The 18124-nt window shown below is 38.0% G+C and overlaps 1 protein-coding gene across 12 annotated transcripts in view; it reads left to right on the forward strand.

Moving 5' to 3' along the window:
- FMNL2 (formin like 2) overlaps positions 1 to 18124 on the forward strand; it is a 281040-nt gene that overhangs the window by 194601 nt on the left and 68315 nt on the right. For 7 of the 12 annotated variants that reach the window (XM_074336414.2, XM_074336391.2, XM_074336408.2 and 4 more), the window contains exons 5-7: positions 2935 to 3018; positions 6049 to 6201; positions 8628 to 8747. In XM_074336414.2, the coding sequence (XP_074192515.1) occupies positions 2935 to 3018; positions 6049 to 6201; positions 8628 to 8747 (357 nt within the window). The remainder of the gene's footprint in view (positions 1 to 2934; positions 3019 to 6048; positions 6202 to 8627; positions 8748 to 18124) is intronic. The other 5 variants (XM_019751736.3, XM_019751744.3, XM_019751740.3 and 2 more) reach the window with 1 other exon arrangement.

An 18124-nucleotide genomic window follows, 5' to 3' on the forward strand; every position in this document is an offset into this window, starting at 1 on the left:
ACCCAATTTGAAACTGTTTGCATATTGGTAATATATAAAAAAATGTATGTAGCATACACAGAGGTGAAAATAGAAAATGACTACGGGAACCCTAAATTGATGATATTCCATTGCATGATCATATACATAAATCTGCAGAATAGGGCATCCATTTTTTTTAATGCCTTTAGATTCAAGATTCTGCTTTGAAAGTTACCCTTTTCTCCTCTTTGCCTGTTTTCTTTCCATCTTTCATTTCCACAAAAATTCACTCTCACCTGTTTTCTTCATGCAGACTATTCCAAGTGTGGAAGGGATAGGACTTGAGAGGACAGGGGAAAAGTAAAGGCTGTTTTTTTCCTTATAATCCATAGCTTTTTTGCTGAAATGACTTTGCTAACCTGCTATCATTTGACAAAGAAGGTAACGTAGCGAACCATGGTGGATTTTTTTCTTATTTTTTCCTAAATCACCTAGGGGTGTCTGGGTCAGATCAAAGACCCAGGGAAGAGCTCCTAGCTTACAAAATTGGTTAACTGCATGAAATTAAACCTCTCAGAGGGAGGACGTGTTACACTCTAGTTGGCTTTTTAGGCACTGAGCAGCTTGCTCCTGCCCTTCACTTTGAGGCAGCAGTTGGGAATGGAGGTATTGATAAGGTCATTGAATTGAAGTAAGAGAAACTAATTAATAATCTTTATCCCTGCATCAAAATATATACAAATTAGCATTTTGAGTCAAGAAAATTGTAGCTCTGGCTGTATTGGCTATTTCCTACCTTTCTACCCTCCCTCCCTCCCTCCTTCCCCTCCTCTTCTTCTTCTTTTCTTTTTTTTTTTTTTAATGTTCTTATCTCTGAGTCATTTGCTTCCTATCCAGTGTGTGGCTAAACTTTCTAAGTGAGATGCAGGTGCTAGTGGTTGAGACAATGGCAGGTCCTCAGGGTATCTTAGACCACCTCTACTTTTTTGGGACATTGTCTGGAAAATCAGCCAGAAGGAACTACATGACTGTTTTTCTCAACTCCTAAATTAGAGTACCCTCATGGGCCACTGAGATAGAATACACAGAACCAAGACTCCCTGAAAACTCTGGACCTTGTGACTTTTTCTATTAAAAAGATGACCCCCAGGCCTAGCTCTGGGGATTCCAGCTGTGTATGCACCATGGAGGGAGGGCCAGTTTAAATCCTGCAGTCAGAGCCCCTATGACAGACCAATGGAGAGGTCTGAGCAAAGCTGACGGGGTTGAATTTCAGGAGCAGGCTAGTCATCTGATTTTCATAGTGAGTTCTAGCCTTTCTTTAGTCTCCTACCAGTTGTAAAAAAGAAAAAGAAAAAAATCCTTTTACTATTTCTCGGCTTCTAATAATCTGCGCTTAAAAATGTCTGCTGTCTCCTGAGACCTAGCTGCACAGGGAGTAATTAAAATAAATCAAATGAAAATAAGTAGAAGCAGATGCCATGAGATTATGTATGTGGTGCTTTGGAAATGAAGCTTCCGCCTCTGCCGGTAGGCAGCCCTGTCAGTTTTGGTCACTCTGTAAGGGCCTGTGGATGGTGTTTTCTTTGCCAGTGTTGCCACTCTAGGTCTCTTTTAAATTAAATGTTATTTTGCTTACATGTGGCTAGACTAAGTGCATACATTTTGTGATAGTCTCCCCGAGACTCTCAGGGGAAAGCAAGGCAGGTTGTCTTCTTTTCCGACCTTGCTGCCTCTTGTAACTACCTGCAGATCCGAGTTTATGGCATCAGGCCACAACTAAAAGAAAGAATGAACTTGGAAGATAAAACAAAAACGAAAACATCCTCCAAAAAACAGAAATAAAAAATGCATCCTGAGTCCACCAGATTTTGTTCTTCCTTTAAGACAAAGACCTCAAGCGGCTGCTCATCCTTAAGGACACACAGTAGGACTGTTCTACTGTTGTTCTAACAGTTCTCAACACTGCCTTCTGTAGCCCCTATCGTGTCCACAGCTGGTGGACCTTGTTGGTTTGGTGTGCAGGGAGGGAGGCAACCATTTTGGAATGCCATTGGCAGATGTACCCCACGTTCATTTCTGTGATAATAGTGGAACTTTTTACTTATTATTTGTTGGAGTTTCAAATCTAGCAGAGGCGTAATGGGATATTACATATTCTTTGAAGATGGACACCCTGGAGGGAGTATGTAAGGTGGGGTAACAGCTATTTATCCTCAGTAACTGAAGGTTCTGTTTGACCATTCTACTTCATCTCTAGGAGTTACTATGAAGAATGAATACAAATGTGTAAAAAAAAACAACAGTGACCTACCTTTAAACCCACCATTCAACTGCAAGGTGGTACTATTTCAAAATGAATTTTTAAAAACCATGATATTTGTCACGTCTCAGCTTTGATGATGGTTGTGGTGCCTGCAACTTCATAAAAGGTTTTAACATTCATGGAAAAAATTAAAATCATCCCTATTGAATTTCCAGAAGCCCATAAACATTGGTCTCTCATTGGCTAGTTTAGTGTTTTCTACAGACAGCTTTGTATGCCAAGAAAGAGTTGAACGTGGATTTGGACTCGCGCCTGGATTTCAGTGGTTATGTTGTCATGTCCCCAGTCTGCCTCATTCCCTGTGTAGTCTGAGCTCCTTCAACAAGCAGGCTGTGGATCAATTATGGTGGAAAAAGTACATTTAGCAAGTTCCTTTTTTAGAAAGTTTCTTGTAGGTTAAGTCTCGTAAGCAGTCAAATGTGAAGAAGGCACACAGACCTTTTGCCCCCTCTTTTTTGTGTATTGAAATGTGGTTTTCTTAGTTGTCATTATCTAAAAGCTCCTATCTCACGTGATAGTCTAGGCTTTCTTACTCCATATTTCCTTTCAGGCAATGAACGTTTGTGGTGAAAAAACAAAAGTTTTCACTGGCCTTTTGTGGCAGAACATGTGATGAATCTCCCCAGTAACTTTTTTTTTTTCAACAGATGGGTCAGAGAGTTTTTGAATGAAGAAAACAAAGGTCTTGATGTTCTAGTGGAATATCTATCATTTGCGCAGTATGCGGTAACGTAAGTAAAACTTGGCTTGTTTCTTTTGAATTTTATGTGGTCACAGAAGATGCAACTCAGTGGTAAAATTATACACTGCACTGAGGGGAGAAACCAGAAGCAGATGTGGTGAGGTTTAAGGAGGTTTGTTTCCATTCAAATAACTAAAAGCAACTCACATAATTGTTATTAGAGATGCTTTTTAGGCAGAAATAAAACAGGGGAGTAAAAATTACCCTGAAAAGAGTCCTTATTTTAAAAAGAAATACTTTGTTTGGTGCTCAATTTCATATATCCATATGGTAGAATACTCCAGCAGCTATTGAAAGAGGTATATGATATATTGTTGAGTGAATACAGCAAGATACAGAAGAGTGACTCTTTTTATTTTAAAAAATGACATATATATGCATATTTATATGTGCTAGGAAAGACAGAAATTGCTACCAGTCTGAAAAAAGGGCTAAATGAGATGCTTTCCCTTTTTACTTTATATGTATTTATATTGACTTGCTGTTTGTACAGGTGGGGGGACATGGGGGACTGGAGCAAAGCAGGAAAAAACATCAACTCACTTAACCTTGTTTTTGTTAATTCATAGAATTTTCCCATTTGCTTGACTTCTGGAAAGATTCACACCAGAAATGAAAAGTGTACATTTGAATGAGATACTCTCTTCTCCACATTTCCTCCTTGAATAAAAAAATATATCAGTATCCACAGATAAACTCTCACACATACAGCTTGAGGAGATAATACTGTATTTTTAATTTGACTGGAAGACATTTTGGCCTAGGTAGTGTTTTTTTCCTTTCAACTCTTCTTTTAAAAGCAGTGATTTGTTTTCACATTGCTTCACTCCAATAAAATCCCAAGACCTAACCAGATGCTATCATAATCCTCATCATTTTCTTGAAAATCTGTGAGGAGAAAGCTATAATTATTCCTACCTTGTGGATGCAGAAACTAAAGTATTAACTGAAAGTGGCTTGATGAGTTTCAGTTCTGATAACTCATATATTATGTGGACTAGAGTAAGAAAAGACAGTACTTAACATGTATCTTCCTGAGAAATTGTCCTCTGAAATATCACACTAGCTTTTGTAGTATACTCTTCTAAAGATTGTTTCTTATCTGTCTCCTACGTCAAAAACTGCTAGTCCCCCTTACATTTCTCATTATGTGACAAAACAATAATATTACCCTGTTGCATATTTTAAAATTTGGAGGAATATTTATGCAAATAAGGAAGGGCCAAGAAACTTCAGGAATAATGAAAAGAATGGCATGCTATGTATTACATATTTGCTGTAATGAACCCTTTCCCTTCATCACAATGGAGCTTCTGAACCAGCTTTCTCAAATGTACCCTCACGTAAAACCAACAGGGACAGGTAGTGCTACTGTGGGGGAATTCTAGTCTGCAGCAGAAGATCAAACCCAATGCAAGATCAGAACTCAGAGCTTTTGCTTCCTAATCTTCTACTTTTTTGGCATTAACTTTATATTCTTTGCTTATTAGTTTTGTTTTTCTTTTGCTTTAATTAGATGAAAAACTATATAAAGATACGTAAAATTTATGTTCTTTCTTGAAACGAATGGGCTGAAAAATGTCTTATTGTTCCTTGGCATGTGCCAGTTTCCTAGCCCATGTAGTGTGAAACAACAGGCTCATGCTTCTTCCTTAAAACCGAAGCTGTCCCTTAGGTGTGTGGTTCCTTTTTCTGCTGTGTAACAGTGGGCAATGAGCCAAGAGGATCAGGAGAGTGCCGGACACCTCAATGACACGGGGGCTGCACAGTGACTTGGCAAGAGTGTTAAATGCCTGAGTGCTCTTGGAAGATCTCCTCGGCTTACCTCTTCTAATATCAACTATAGGCTTCTAGTTTTAGTACTTTAGGATCTCAATTCTACCTCTTTTCTGTTCAGCACTGTTTCCTGCATCCGAAGGCATCACAAAATTGTCAGATCGATTCGATGACTTTACACATCAGTCTGTGCCATCTGGATTAGTGTTTAGTAGATGGACAGCATCACCTAGTTTACAGATGACTGTTCTGACCAAGTATTTTATTTTGGCAATCATACTTGCATAAAAGTCATACTTTTTCATAAAAAGTCATACTCGTTGTTTCCAATATGTAGTGTGGCTGTTTCTTCGGTGATAGCCTCCAAGATCTTCCAGATGATATTAATTATAGCTGCCTTCTGTTTATTCTCTAGCTGATCAGGTGATGCTTGGTAGAGCTAGGGTAGAAACAATTGATACAATATTTTTTTGGGGGAAAGTAGAGCTACTGACTTTGGGAGGGGAAAAAATCCATAGAACACAAAGGCCTGTCTGTTTAAAAACTTTGTTCCTAAAATTATACAAGAATGAGCAACTTAACTTGCCATTTATTCTAACATGGTTAACGTGAATAATAACCTCAAAAAATGTCAGAGAAACAACAGTCCTGCTTTCAAGAGCACCACATTGGGAAGAGATTCCAAAATCAAAGCAAATTCATAACTTTGTGAGTAATGGATCACATATGGTTGGAAAAGTGCACTTGCCAACACACTAGGAGAAAATGCTCAGTGAAAATTGATGGGTAGGAATAAATTAGTACAAGCCTAACATATTGACTTGTTAAAACAAAATGAAGACAGCTGTGAGGTCTCCTTCCACCTTAGCTATATTGGCAATTGGTAAGTTAGCAGGCCTTGTAGTATTAGGTTGGTGTAAAAGTAATTGTGGTTTAAAAGGTTAAAAATAATTGCAAAAACCGTAGTTACTTTTGCACCAACCTAATCACATATAAAGATTTAGTTTTTGCTGTCGTTCAGCTATTCTTTGGCCTGGTCCAGTGTTTGTCATTCTGTATTTTCGAAGCTAGCACTGAGTCATGGAAATTCTTTTGTATTTCCTTTTTCGTTTTCTTATTTTGCAAAGACTACCTGTATCAGGATGCAGATGTAGAATAGGAAGGAGGAGCAAGTTACTCACATCCATGTATTTGTGTGACTTTGAATCTTGATGTCTTCAGTGGCATTTTGCTCTTGTTTTAGTTTTGACTTTGAGAGTGTGGAAAGCACGGTGGAGAGCTCGGTGGACAAATCGAAGCCCTGGAGTAGGTCCATTGAGGACTTGCACAGAGGGAGCAACCTGCCGTCCCCTGTGGCCAACAGCGTGTCCCGCTCTGGACGACATTCTGCACTGCGGTGAGTTCCTTTCATCAGAAGGGAGGCAGGTTCTCTAGGACACGCTGGGACAGCACGGGTCCCTCGCTTCCGTGATGGTCCTGGGCCACGTGTGGCTGTACCTTGCCACACAGCACTTGCATTTCCAGTGATTCCAAAGGAACGTTTCTTCAGGAGTTCGTGGGTTCATCACTCTGCACTGTTCGTGGGATCAGTACTGTCGCTTTAAATAGCTTCTGGGAAACCTCGCACCTTCATTCAGCACGAAGAGAAAATTCTGCTGCCAAAAGACACATCCATAGAGTAGTCTCCATAGGCAAATAAGTTTCTGAAAGCAGGAAGACGCTGACATCATGATTTAGGTTCTGTTTCCTGGGTAGAGGCAGCACGCAGATTTGAGACTCTCAAGAAGTCTTTGTTGCTGTTTATACCCTGCTCCTCCCCTCAGTTCCTCCAGTGGTGGGTAGAGCAAGTGTGTGTCTGTGGGATGTGTTCTTATGCAAAGGTGCGGAATGTTGTAGTTTTATTAACGAGATGCTTTTACGCACTGTTCCTTTGGTTAGGTGTACTCAGCTGTCAACCTTCTAAGGATTCCATGTCCAGTCTCTCCCGGCTGAAACACCACCATGCTAAGGGAGAGTGGGTGCTGATCCCCTGTCCCACTAATGGGTATAATATCACTGAATTGTTCCTTCACTTGCAGCTACACTCATTCATTCACTGAAAAATATGTTTGAGCTTCTGTAATTTGCCAGGCACTGTACTTAGTGCGAATGTACACAGGTGGGTAAATCAAAACTGCCTGTCAAGATAGCTATATCACGTAGAGCCAGTTCATAAAGGTTTTTATGTTCCAGGAGTTTAATAAACATTTTATTAATCAGCCCCGCTTTCCCAAATGTTGCTTACTCTTTGTAGCTTGACAATTTCCTCACTTGTTTGAGGCTTGATCTGGCAAGTGGACACTTCTGTCCGTGTTTAAGATCACCACAGGTATTGGGTTCTTTTAGTAGAGTGCATATGTCTGCTTGCAGTCAGTGACTATATGGCTTCCAGACCTCTCGTATTTGGTCGGCTTTTAATTACCTTGTGTTCCTTTGACTTGCGTTTTGCTCATGGAAAGTTAAAGTCTCTATGATGAAGCTCAGTTCTGGTGAAGGATTTTGACAATTGAATATCATGTTTCCAATTCATATTTTCCTTGTTTGGAAATGCCAAATATTATATTCATGGGTTTAGAATGATTCCATAATAACGAAGAGTAGTGTTTCAGAGCATCTCATGGCATTTGCAATAGGCCAAGGGCTATATAACCTGCTAGTCTGCATAAACTTTACACGTGGACAGGGACATATGTGGGCTGACTTGGAAGTTGAAGAAAGGCCAGTTGTGCCTGAAGAATTCCCTAATCAACTTAGTATTAGAATGGAAATTCTTACCATTAGTATAGCTATAATTATATGTAAGGGATTGACTTGAAAAAGTACATTTTAATTTGCTTTTCCATCATTTCTTAACTGGAAAGGATCATATATTGGCCATCTACCACCTTGCCAAGGATTCATTTTTCTGACTAATAATTCATTATGCCTGTTTTGAATTATCGAAGACTGTTCATTGAGAGCACATTGTTTCTGATAGAGTGGGAGAGTTAGGAAAATATGGGGAGAGTTGTCATCTTGGAAGGCATGGTACTGGGACATCACTGTCCAGCCTGATTTGCTTCATGGGTGGCTAAAGGTAGATCTTGCTAAAATTCATTTTAAATTGAGAAAAAACAAAAACAAACAAAAAAAACCAGACCAAAAGTATAGGGATAGACATGATGGAAATGCTTTTCTGAGAAACTCAGGACCTATATGGCATGTCTGGTTAGCAGGTGTACTTGAAGTTGACCAACTAAGAAACCAACATGACATTCTTCTGTTTTGTGTTTGAACAATTTCGGGCTCAGAAACGGAACATTGGAATGTCCTTTGACTCTCCTTCATGGGTTCTAGTCACTCAAGAAAATCAAATGGCAGTAAATTTCATGCCGCTGGTTGACCTGAAGCTTAGATTTTTATTTCTGTTTTTAAATAATATGTATCAGTGATATTCCAGCTCTTGTGGTTCATGGACTTGTGCCTGGATTCTAATTCTGTGTTTGGTCATTTGATAGCATCTGTGACTTATAAAAACAGCAATCAGAAGTACATACATATGGTACATGTTTCTTTTCATATACCCAAAGATTATTTACATTTTTTTTCTCTTTCTCCTCCTTCCTCTCTCCCGTTTCTTTTCCTGCTGTCCGTGCTTCCTTCACTGTTTGGCTTTCTTTTTGCTGCCTTCTTTTTCATTCTGCCATCTCATTTCTGATTGTCTTCTCTCTCTTCTGCTTTGTTCTTTTTTGTCCTACTGTCTCTTCTTCCTCCGGTTCCATTCATGTCTTACATCACCACCAGATGGGTTTCTCTGCCTAAGTATCTTCAGTCAAATGCCCACCACAGCTGCTTCTCTCCCTGTTGCCTCTGGAGCAGCTTCATTTTTCACACTGATGACGAGGCTTCAAACCGGAAAATCTCGTAAGTCGTGGGTGAAAATAGCACCCAAGAGAGCTTGTAGTGTATGGTGGCAGGGTCTTGCAACTGCTCTCCATGTTATCATATGATAACCTCATGGCTTCACGCCATCACCCTGTACTGGATGTGTCCACTGCCTTTTACACTTTGATACACTGTTATCATATTATGATTCCTCATTTTAAGAATTCATACCTTTAAGGCATATTGCATTTTTGTTAATATTATAAGGGTTTTTTTTAAAAAATAAAATAAAAAAGGGGTATTGATTCATGTTCTGTAGAGACGATTTATTCTGGTAGCTGTTTTGATTAGAATATATCGTCTTTATCCAACTGCGGATTTTAGTTCCCTCATCTTAATCGCCAGATAATAAGGTAGATTGGATAATCTTATATCACTTGGCAGAAAGGTTTGATTAAACTAGGAAGAAGAAATGAGATTTCAAGAAATTTAAAATACTTTATAAATGGGACTTGATAAGAGAGAAAAGGAAAAAATGCTGTTTTAAAACAAAATTTTAATGTTAACGCACACTCTCCTCTTTGTTTCAGACTTTATTTTTTAACTATTTAAAATGGGTTATTAAACATTTTATGACATGACAGTCACCATGAGTTATATCAGCTATTAGACTCTGTATCATTTGTCAACTTAGCCAGTGGTAAAAGGGATTCAATGCGGTAGAAACCTGGATCAGCACTGCTGTCTTGCCACCTTACAGTCTGGTATGACTTCAGTTAAGGAACATTCTATCTCTTAATGTCGCTGTAGATCTCACTAAATTAAATGATGCTGTATGTGCATCTATGAGCACACTAGATTTTTGAAGATAAAGGTTGCATTAATTCAGATGCAAGAGAAAGTAATTTTTACTTTTTCAGAATGTCATGGTTAATGCTGTTAAATAAGCAGTGACATAGACAATAAATATTCTGAATTTTTAAAGAAAGTGATGGAGCATTAAAAGAGCCTGGAGGAAGTGTCCGATTTAAACTAGGACTTTGGATGATGGCCAGAGTTTCATTCTCAAGGTGAGGAAAGGTTGCTTCAGGTGGAGGTAAAGTGAAAGAGAATGAGATGAGTAACATCTTGTATCATAGATCAGGCATGTTTGGGAAAGAGGGAAGAACCTGTCCTTTCCGGGACAGAGGCTTTGTGATGGAGACTGGGTCTTAGACAAACAGAGTTGGAAAGGCTTCATAGGTCACCCCGATCGGCCCTCCCCACTGGGGTAAGGAGACCAAAATCCATATTTCCTTTAAGATATTAACTCCCATTAATATTTCTTTCTAAGAGCCCTCAGAACAAATTTTACTGTTTTTCCTGAGATTATTATCTTAATGGAATGGCGTTTCATGAATAGTCATCATCTGATGCTTTGCTACCTATGTACATAGTGGATTTATATGAAGAGATGAAAGTTCAAAGTCAGATCCTTGTTTGTGCATGTTAATACAGTAATCCCTTTCCTGGCCATGATTTTATGGGAGTAATTTTTTTGATGTACTTAAAAATAGGCACAAAGATAAAGATAGCATTGATATAGTTTTTATTGGGGAAAAAAACTTTAGAGTGTCTACTGCGTGCCAGGCGCTGTTCTAAGGGCCTTTTCTGATTTCCCGCTCACAGTGCTGTGATCGCTGCTATTATTATCCCTACGATGAAACTGAGGCCTCTAGTGGTTAAGCAACTTGCATGGGATCAAACAGTGAGTAAAGGAGGTAGGGTTTGAAGGAAGGTGGTCTGACCTCAACCTCCATACTACGTTATCCTACCTGTTTATTTACAGGATGATTTTTTCCCCCCAGTAAATACACTGTTTTCCTATCAGGGTGCCCACATGTCATTAGGTAAATTGTCCCCCGCAGGGGGCCAGAAGATGTGCCTTTTTCTACTTCACACAAAAGTGCCAACTGAACTAGTGGAGATGCTGATCAATATGTACTATTTTATAGCTATCAGAAAATAAAGTCATGGAAACATGAAAAAGTTTTTTCTAAACAAATGGTAGGAGTAACACAAAATGTTCTGTATTTATACAATTTTATTTTCATCTATTGGAAAATGAGAAGACACTGAAAGTTCATTAAATGAAAATAGTGACTATTTTTGACGATGGAGAAATATGCATGAACGTTTTTCTTTTCAAATTTTGTTTTTATAATGTTTTAGAACTGACATTAAATACATGTAATATATACCCATGAATCAGATAGGGAGAGACCACATAATAAAGAACCTTGAATTGTGGAGTTTGGCTTTTATCTGGTAGACAGTGGAATGGGAAATTACGTGAAGCGGTTGGTATTTTTGGTGTGTAGGGTCTGCTGAATTCACTGGATGTTGATTGGAGGAAAAGATTGCTAAAGCAGCTGATGCTTGGACCTAAACACGAGGTACCTGAAACTTAGAGTGTAACGCAAAGGCCAAATATGAGACCATTCCAAAATTGACTTGGTGCCTGCAGAAGTTAAAAAAAAAAAAAAAGTTTTGTGTATGATTGATTAGAAGAGAACTAGAACCATAAGCAGAAATAGAAGAGTTGGAATCTGGAAGGGATCTCAAATGCCATTTAGTTCAACTCTCTTTTTGTTGATGAGACACCTGAGGCCCAGCTCTAAGATTTTGTTCTCCAAGGAGTTACTTAGTTCCTGCGAACCTATTTCCATGTATGGGCTGATGGCCACATGGTTTTTTGGCCTTTATTGCAATAAATACTTCTGTTCGTAGCAGTTTTTCTGATCTCTGTGTAACAGTGATCCTATTTAAAGATATGAGAACACCAACCCTGTATCAGTTTGCATATAAAATCAGGGGTATACTAGAAGAGTTGAACCCTTTCAGGCTCTTACGAGTTCTTTTATACTTACAAGTAGCATTTTACCTTCAGTTTTAATTGTTGGGGGAAAAAATCATCTAATCTCTTAAACCATTATAGTATCACGTAAAAAACATCTTTGAATTCTACAGTTAGAAGATAAAGCCCTTTTTATGTCAATTCATTACAAGGAGGTTGAACTCCTTTTTGTTCATTTGAAAGATGATATAAATTAGGAATGTAAGTTCTGAAATGATCATTGTTTTCCTTTTTTCTTTTCTCCCCCCAAATATACAAAATCAACTCAGATTTTTTATGGTCTTCATTATTGAGAGTTGCCATCTGTATTTTATTCTACATGTATTCCTTTTCCTTAACTCCATTTATTTTAAATATTCCCTATGGAAGGATATTGAAGAATCTATTTCTGTAGATGCCAACTGAAAGGAAGAAAAACTACAAATAAAAATAAAAAATTATTCTCAAGGAATTTCCCCTGTTCATTAGATGAGATGACATTAAAATGACTAAGATTTTAATTAACAGTTAATTTAGAAATGGATAAAATGCTGTTAAAGAATGGAAGAAACAAGAATAAAGAGGAGACAATCATAGGAAACACCCGAGTTTTATTTCCGAGGGAGGAAAAATGTTGAAGACATTGCTTAGCCTGATAAAGATCTGAGGTTGAAGAAAATGCAGTAACCTTCTATAAAATATAGACTTTCTAAATTTGCAGACTTTACAAAAATAATCTGTAACTACAAACTTTCAGCACATTGTAAGCAGAAACAACTGAAAGTATTGGGTTGTTGCACTTTTAGATTTTTGTATTTCTTTGTTTATTTGAAGTTTCAAAAAGAGAAAAATGTACCTGGGTTAAGAACGTACATTCCTTGGGTAAAGAACGTACAACTTTTCAGGTTGGAGTTTATTTGAATGGCCCTGATAGTGAAAATGGTGACAGCTTTAATTATAGCTTGTTGGGTGCAGCATCGTGGCAGTTTTGCCCAGTATTTCCCACTGTGAGTTTAACTTAACTTTATCACGTCACTTAACTTTATCGTGTCTTTTCTCTAATGGAAATGGAAAAAAAATGTCACCTAGCCAAAGCATTGTTGGGGATCTGTCTCACAGATTGCCAGATCGATGGAGATAATAGGATCTAGGACCTGCCTCATGTTGGGAGATTAAATAAATAATTCCTGTAAAGAAAGTGGCACAATAGTAGTCCATAAATGTGAACTAGATAGAATTGAGGGAAATAACTAAAGATGACTCAGCAAATTTCTATAGCTGTGGTCTAGTACTTTCATCAGTGAGATTCATTACGTACTTAAGATGTGAAGGGTACTTTGCCACGTACTGAGGATACAGAAAGAGACATTAAATAATATATTTGTATATGATTCATGACTGATAAAGGACGTGTTCTTACTTACATCATTATATCTTAATGAAATCTTTGGGAGTTATTCAAGGATTATTGGCCCCATTTTACAGATGAGGAAGCTGAGGCTCAGAGAAATTATCCATAGCTAGCAAGTGACAGAGCCAGGATTCATAATCAAAGTTTCTGACTTGTTCTATGCCACAACGTCTTTATGATTTGATTAAGAAAAAAGTGTATGTAAGTTTGTGTGTGCATGGGCACACTAACATATGTTAAGTGTCATATGAGCATAACTAAAACTAGTGATATGGAACTAGAGTGAACAACAATACCTAAGGAAGATTCATAATGTGGTCTGGATGTGAAACAACAGTGAGTGAGACTTGGAGGAGTGACTAGGAAAGAGGAGGAGTAGGGTGGTAAGTCAGTGGTTCTGTGGTAAGACAGTATGGTTTGTTTAGGAAACAATGAATAAATGAGTGTGGCTGGAAGTAGTTTAGAGCCAGTTTACGTAATATATTGAAAGCCAGGCTATGGAGTTGTCATTTTAGCTCATTGGCAATGATTTGCTGAAAGTTTATGAAAAGAGGGGGCAATTTGGGATAAACATAGAAGTATTTCTATCTGAAGGTCACAGGAGGTAGATGGTTTCCTGGGATACTTTTCACATAGGGATATATCCTGATTAATTGGCCACTCAATAGCAAATGCCTTTGACAAAGGGAATAGAATGAAATATCAGAAAATTAGGGCTAACAGTGGCTCTCCATTCATATGATGGGTTGGCAGTCTGTTCATTCACTTACTACTCTATTCGAAAAGCATGCACTGCAACCTTTCGATTTACAGGTTCTGGTCTAGCTGTTATCTGGTCCTATAATGGGAAATGTAGATGAACAGAAAATTTCAATAACTATAGAAAAGTTTCATTAGCAATTTTGTGTACGTTCCTGCCTCCCTCCCTCCCTCCCTTTACCCCCACTTTGAATTATCTAGATTCAACTCTTTTAGCTCTATTTCTTTTGGCTATAGAGACATTCAGAAAAATCCTTGGCTCATTCTTTATACTAGTATCATATATTTTATGAGTTTAATTGATAGAAAAAATATGCCCAAGTGATGTCATGTCTGAAGGGTAAGACAGAGGAAACCTAAAAACCCCAAATCTTTGTAAAGTTCTATTAGCCCAGACCTTGGAACTATAAAAAAACTAGTATGATTATGCCAAATTATGTGACATACTCAGTTGGCATTGCATTCCAGTTGGGTTGAACTCTTATATTAACTTTCAAGGGAGTTATAATTACTGTTCTTTATTTATAGGTAGATATTCGTTTGATATCTGAATAGACTATTTGAAAATGCTTTTTGTAAGAGAAAAAATATGTACCTTATTTTTTTCTTACTGCTATTAGGATCTTGATATTACAAATCTCACAAATGTTGGCATTTTTTATTTTTTTTTTATTTTTTATTTTATTTTTATTTTTTGCCAGCCTGTGGGAAAGCCTGGTTAGGTCAGTTCAGGAAATGTTCATTCAAGGTTCTGCAGTAATACATTGTCTGTGGATAATACAGGCTCAGAGGGAGAGGCAGATATGCATAACCTACCTACATGCAAGAAAATTGAAAATTTCTAAATGTCTAGAAATAAGTATATGTTAAAATAATAGATAAGTGATCGATTGATTTCAAGGCATCACTGAGTGAACAGCAGCTTCCATTTTGGTGTTAGTTATTAAGCGCTTGGTGCTTTGCATATACAGATCTCTGAACAAGTTCAGTATTTGATCACATGTAGCTTTTGGTCTTTTTCCTGTACTCCCAGAATTATCATAGACACACTACTTATAATTTATTCTCATATTTTTCACCCATTGTTATTTTTTAATGTATTGCTTTTGCTTTTCACTGTGATAAGAACACTTAACATGTGATCTGCCCTCTTAACAAAATTTTAAGTGTATAATACATACAGTATTGTTAACTATAGCCATGATGCTGTATAGTAGATCTCTATAATTTATTCTCCTTGTATAACTGAAATTTTATACCTGTTGGTTAGCAACTCCTCATTTTGATCTCCCTTGGCCTCTAGCACCCACCATTCTACTCTCTGCTTCTACGAGTTGGAATATTTTAGATAACTCACATAAAAAATATCATACAGCATTTGTCCTTTTGTAATTGGCTTATTTCACTTAGCATGACATCCTCAAGGTTCATCCGTGTTGTTGAATATTGCAGGCTATTCTTATTTTTGAAGGTTGAATAATATAAGAATCCATTGTACGTATTTACCACTTTTTCTTTATTCATTCATCTGTTGGTAGACTTTTAGGTTGTTTCTGCATCTTACTAGCTATTGTGAATAATGCTGCATGAACATGAGAGCGCAGCTATCTCTTTGAGATCCTGATTTTAATTCTTTTGGATAAATACTCAGAAGTGGCATTGCTGGATCAGGTCATAGCAGTTGTATTTGTAATTTTTTGAGGAATGTTCATGTATGATTTTCCATAGTGCTTATACCAGTTTACATTCCTACCAACAGTATACAGGGGTCCCCCTTTCTCCACAGCCTTGCAAGCACTTGTTATCTCTTATTTCTTTGAAAGTGGCCATCCTGACAGGTGTAAGCTGATTATCTCATTGTGATTTTGATTTGCATTTCTCTGATGATTAATGATGTTGAGCGTCTTTTTATATACCTTTTGGCCGTAGTCTTCGGAAAAATGTTTATTCAAGTCCTTTGCCCGTTCTTTACTTGGGTTATTTGATTTCTTGAGTTGTAGGAGTTTCTTATGTATTTTCCATATTAACTCCTTATCAGATATATGGGAAATATTTTCTCCCATTCTGTAGGTTACCTTTTCACTGAAATTGTTTTCTGTACTGTGCAGAAGAAGCTTTTTAGTTTTATATAGTCCGACTTGTCTGTTATATTCCTAAACATGAAGAACTACTTCAAAATTATTGTAGCTTCCTTTTCAAACTCCCTTACAATTAGTAGTGGTTTAAAGACAGCAAAATCAGACTCTAACTGGAACTCTAACAGGCGTTATGTATAACTCAGGCTACTAACCTATACTTGGCAAGCGAAATTCTTGTGTATCTGTTTTGTGGTCATGCAGAGCCGAGAGAGCTACTTCCCCAGGTTTCCTTTGCTGGCCTTGCCATTCCTTTAGCCTTCTGGAGTCAAAAATTCAGACTTTACATGTCTTGTCATTTATTAGAGTAAGTCGTCTGGTTGGCGCTCACTCATCAATCGTTCTTAAAGGCTTTCAAAACAGAAGTACCTTTTTTCCTTGTAGCATCTGCGGCCACAGCTGTCTATGCGGGTTGAGCTGCTCACTACGTGCTTCTCAGAGTCATTGCCACACGTGAACGAGGTGGCTCAGTTGGGAGTTGTCACCATAGTACTAGACAGGAAATGTTTTGTATAGGTTGCTTAAAAGCTATTTGGGAAAATCACTTAGTTTTTATGCCTGTTACTCATACTCACATTGACTTATAACTTCTTCATTTATTATTATTTCATATAACTACTGGTGCATAACATTAATACAAGTGGTTAGAGTCATTTCTGTTTGGTTTTGATAGAAAAACAGTTTTAGAACCTATTTCTTTTCATATTTATGGAAGTTGTGAATTCTAATTGTTAGCCACTCTCAGATAGTGTCTCATCTTTGAATGATGGGGTAACGTTTAGTTTTAGTTCAGTGCTTGGCAAGATATCAGGCAATTCTCAAAGTTGATGGTGAAGAGGGCCTGAGAAATTTGGTGGTATTAGTTTCTCAAGGTTTCTGTCAAAATGGCTTCTTAAGAAAACAGGATTTCCTTAAAATCTTGAGACCTCAAAAAGCAGCCCTGAATATGTCTTCCTCATTATTTTTCCTACACATGGCAGGAGCTCCAAAAATTAGACTCAGGACTACTTTCTGTCACTGAGAAACCCCTCTTGTGTGTCTAGATTTCCAGAGCCTCAAAGCTCTGCTTGCCTGTTGGAACATGAAAGGGTCTCAGAACGGCATTTAGTTAGTCTGCCCCAGTGGTCCAGGCATTAGGTCACAATTATTCCATACATATTTTATTCTCTTGCTTTTTCCTTTGGAATCCAAGGGAGTTCTCTTCGATCTCCACATCTCAGGGAACCTGCCCCAAGACACCAGGGAGACCTAATTATTTCAGAACCTCATGAAACCTGTTCCCATCAGCTTGAAGGAACGGTTACACTTCAGAATGAGTACATTGGGCAGATGGTGGCGTAAGGACCTCCGTAAATGCTCTCATCCATAAAAGCAAAGAGAAAACTGGCAAAATATGCCAGAATCAACTTTTTCAATACTCTAGAAATTAAAGTCTCACTGCAATCTGGGGAGCCTCTATTCAGAAAAAACAAGTGAATCTAAGTAAGAACAGCTAGCTTTGTGGTGTTCTAATGCATGCACTTCCCCTCCCTCCCTCTTGAGTTCCACAGCAGCCTTGGAAACCGGTAGCTCCATAATCATAGTGCAGACCATCAGCCTGGCAGCCAGTGTAGAGGGATGAATGGAATAGAAGCTCTTTCCAAGCCCCTCTTTTCCCTCCTCATCCTAGGTTAAGTATGATGTACCATGAGATTTCAGAACTACTAGAGAGGAAGCCAATTTCAAGTGTTAGGTAAAGGAACATGCACCATTAGCTGTTGACCGTGTCTGGGATCACTCAAGGCATCTTACATGGGACACGACTAAAGTTCTTCTGCCTCAGTTATCCATAGGAGACCATGCAGAAACCCGTGCTGCTTCTCACTGGAGCCTTTTTAATACACGATGAACTGAAGGCACAGTCTCAATCTGGCTCTGTTCAAATTGTCTCTGTTTTGTATGAAGTCTCATAATAGCTTCAAGAAGAAAATATTATAGGAATTGGTTTCACTTTATGTAATTCTGTAATAGAACTGTGCCAAGGGTATTAGTTTACCACAGAGGCACCCATACCTCCTACCGAGCCATTAGCTGAATCCCTGTACAGTGCAAGTCTTTGTGGGAAGTACATTCAGATAGCTAATTTAGGATGGTCAGTGCTTGGAAAAGGTGATGATAGCTCAGCCTGAGGTCTGTGTCAGACCCGGATGCAGGCTGCCTGATCTACCTTTTCAGAGATAGTACATTGAATCGTATT

This window comes from Rhinolophus sinicus, chromosome 17 (genome assembly GCF_057876585.1).
Source record: "Rhinolophus sinicus isolate RSI-liver-muscle chromosome 17, RSI-T2T, whole genome shotgun sequence".
Classification (NCBI taxonomy): Eukaryota; Metazoa; Chordata; class Mammalia; order Chiroptera; family Rhinolophidae; genus Rhinolophus; species Rhinolophus sinicus.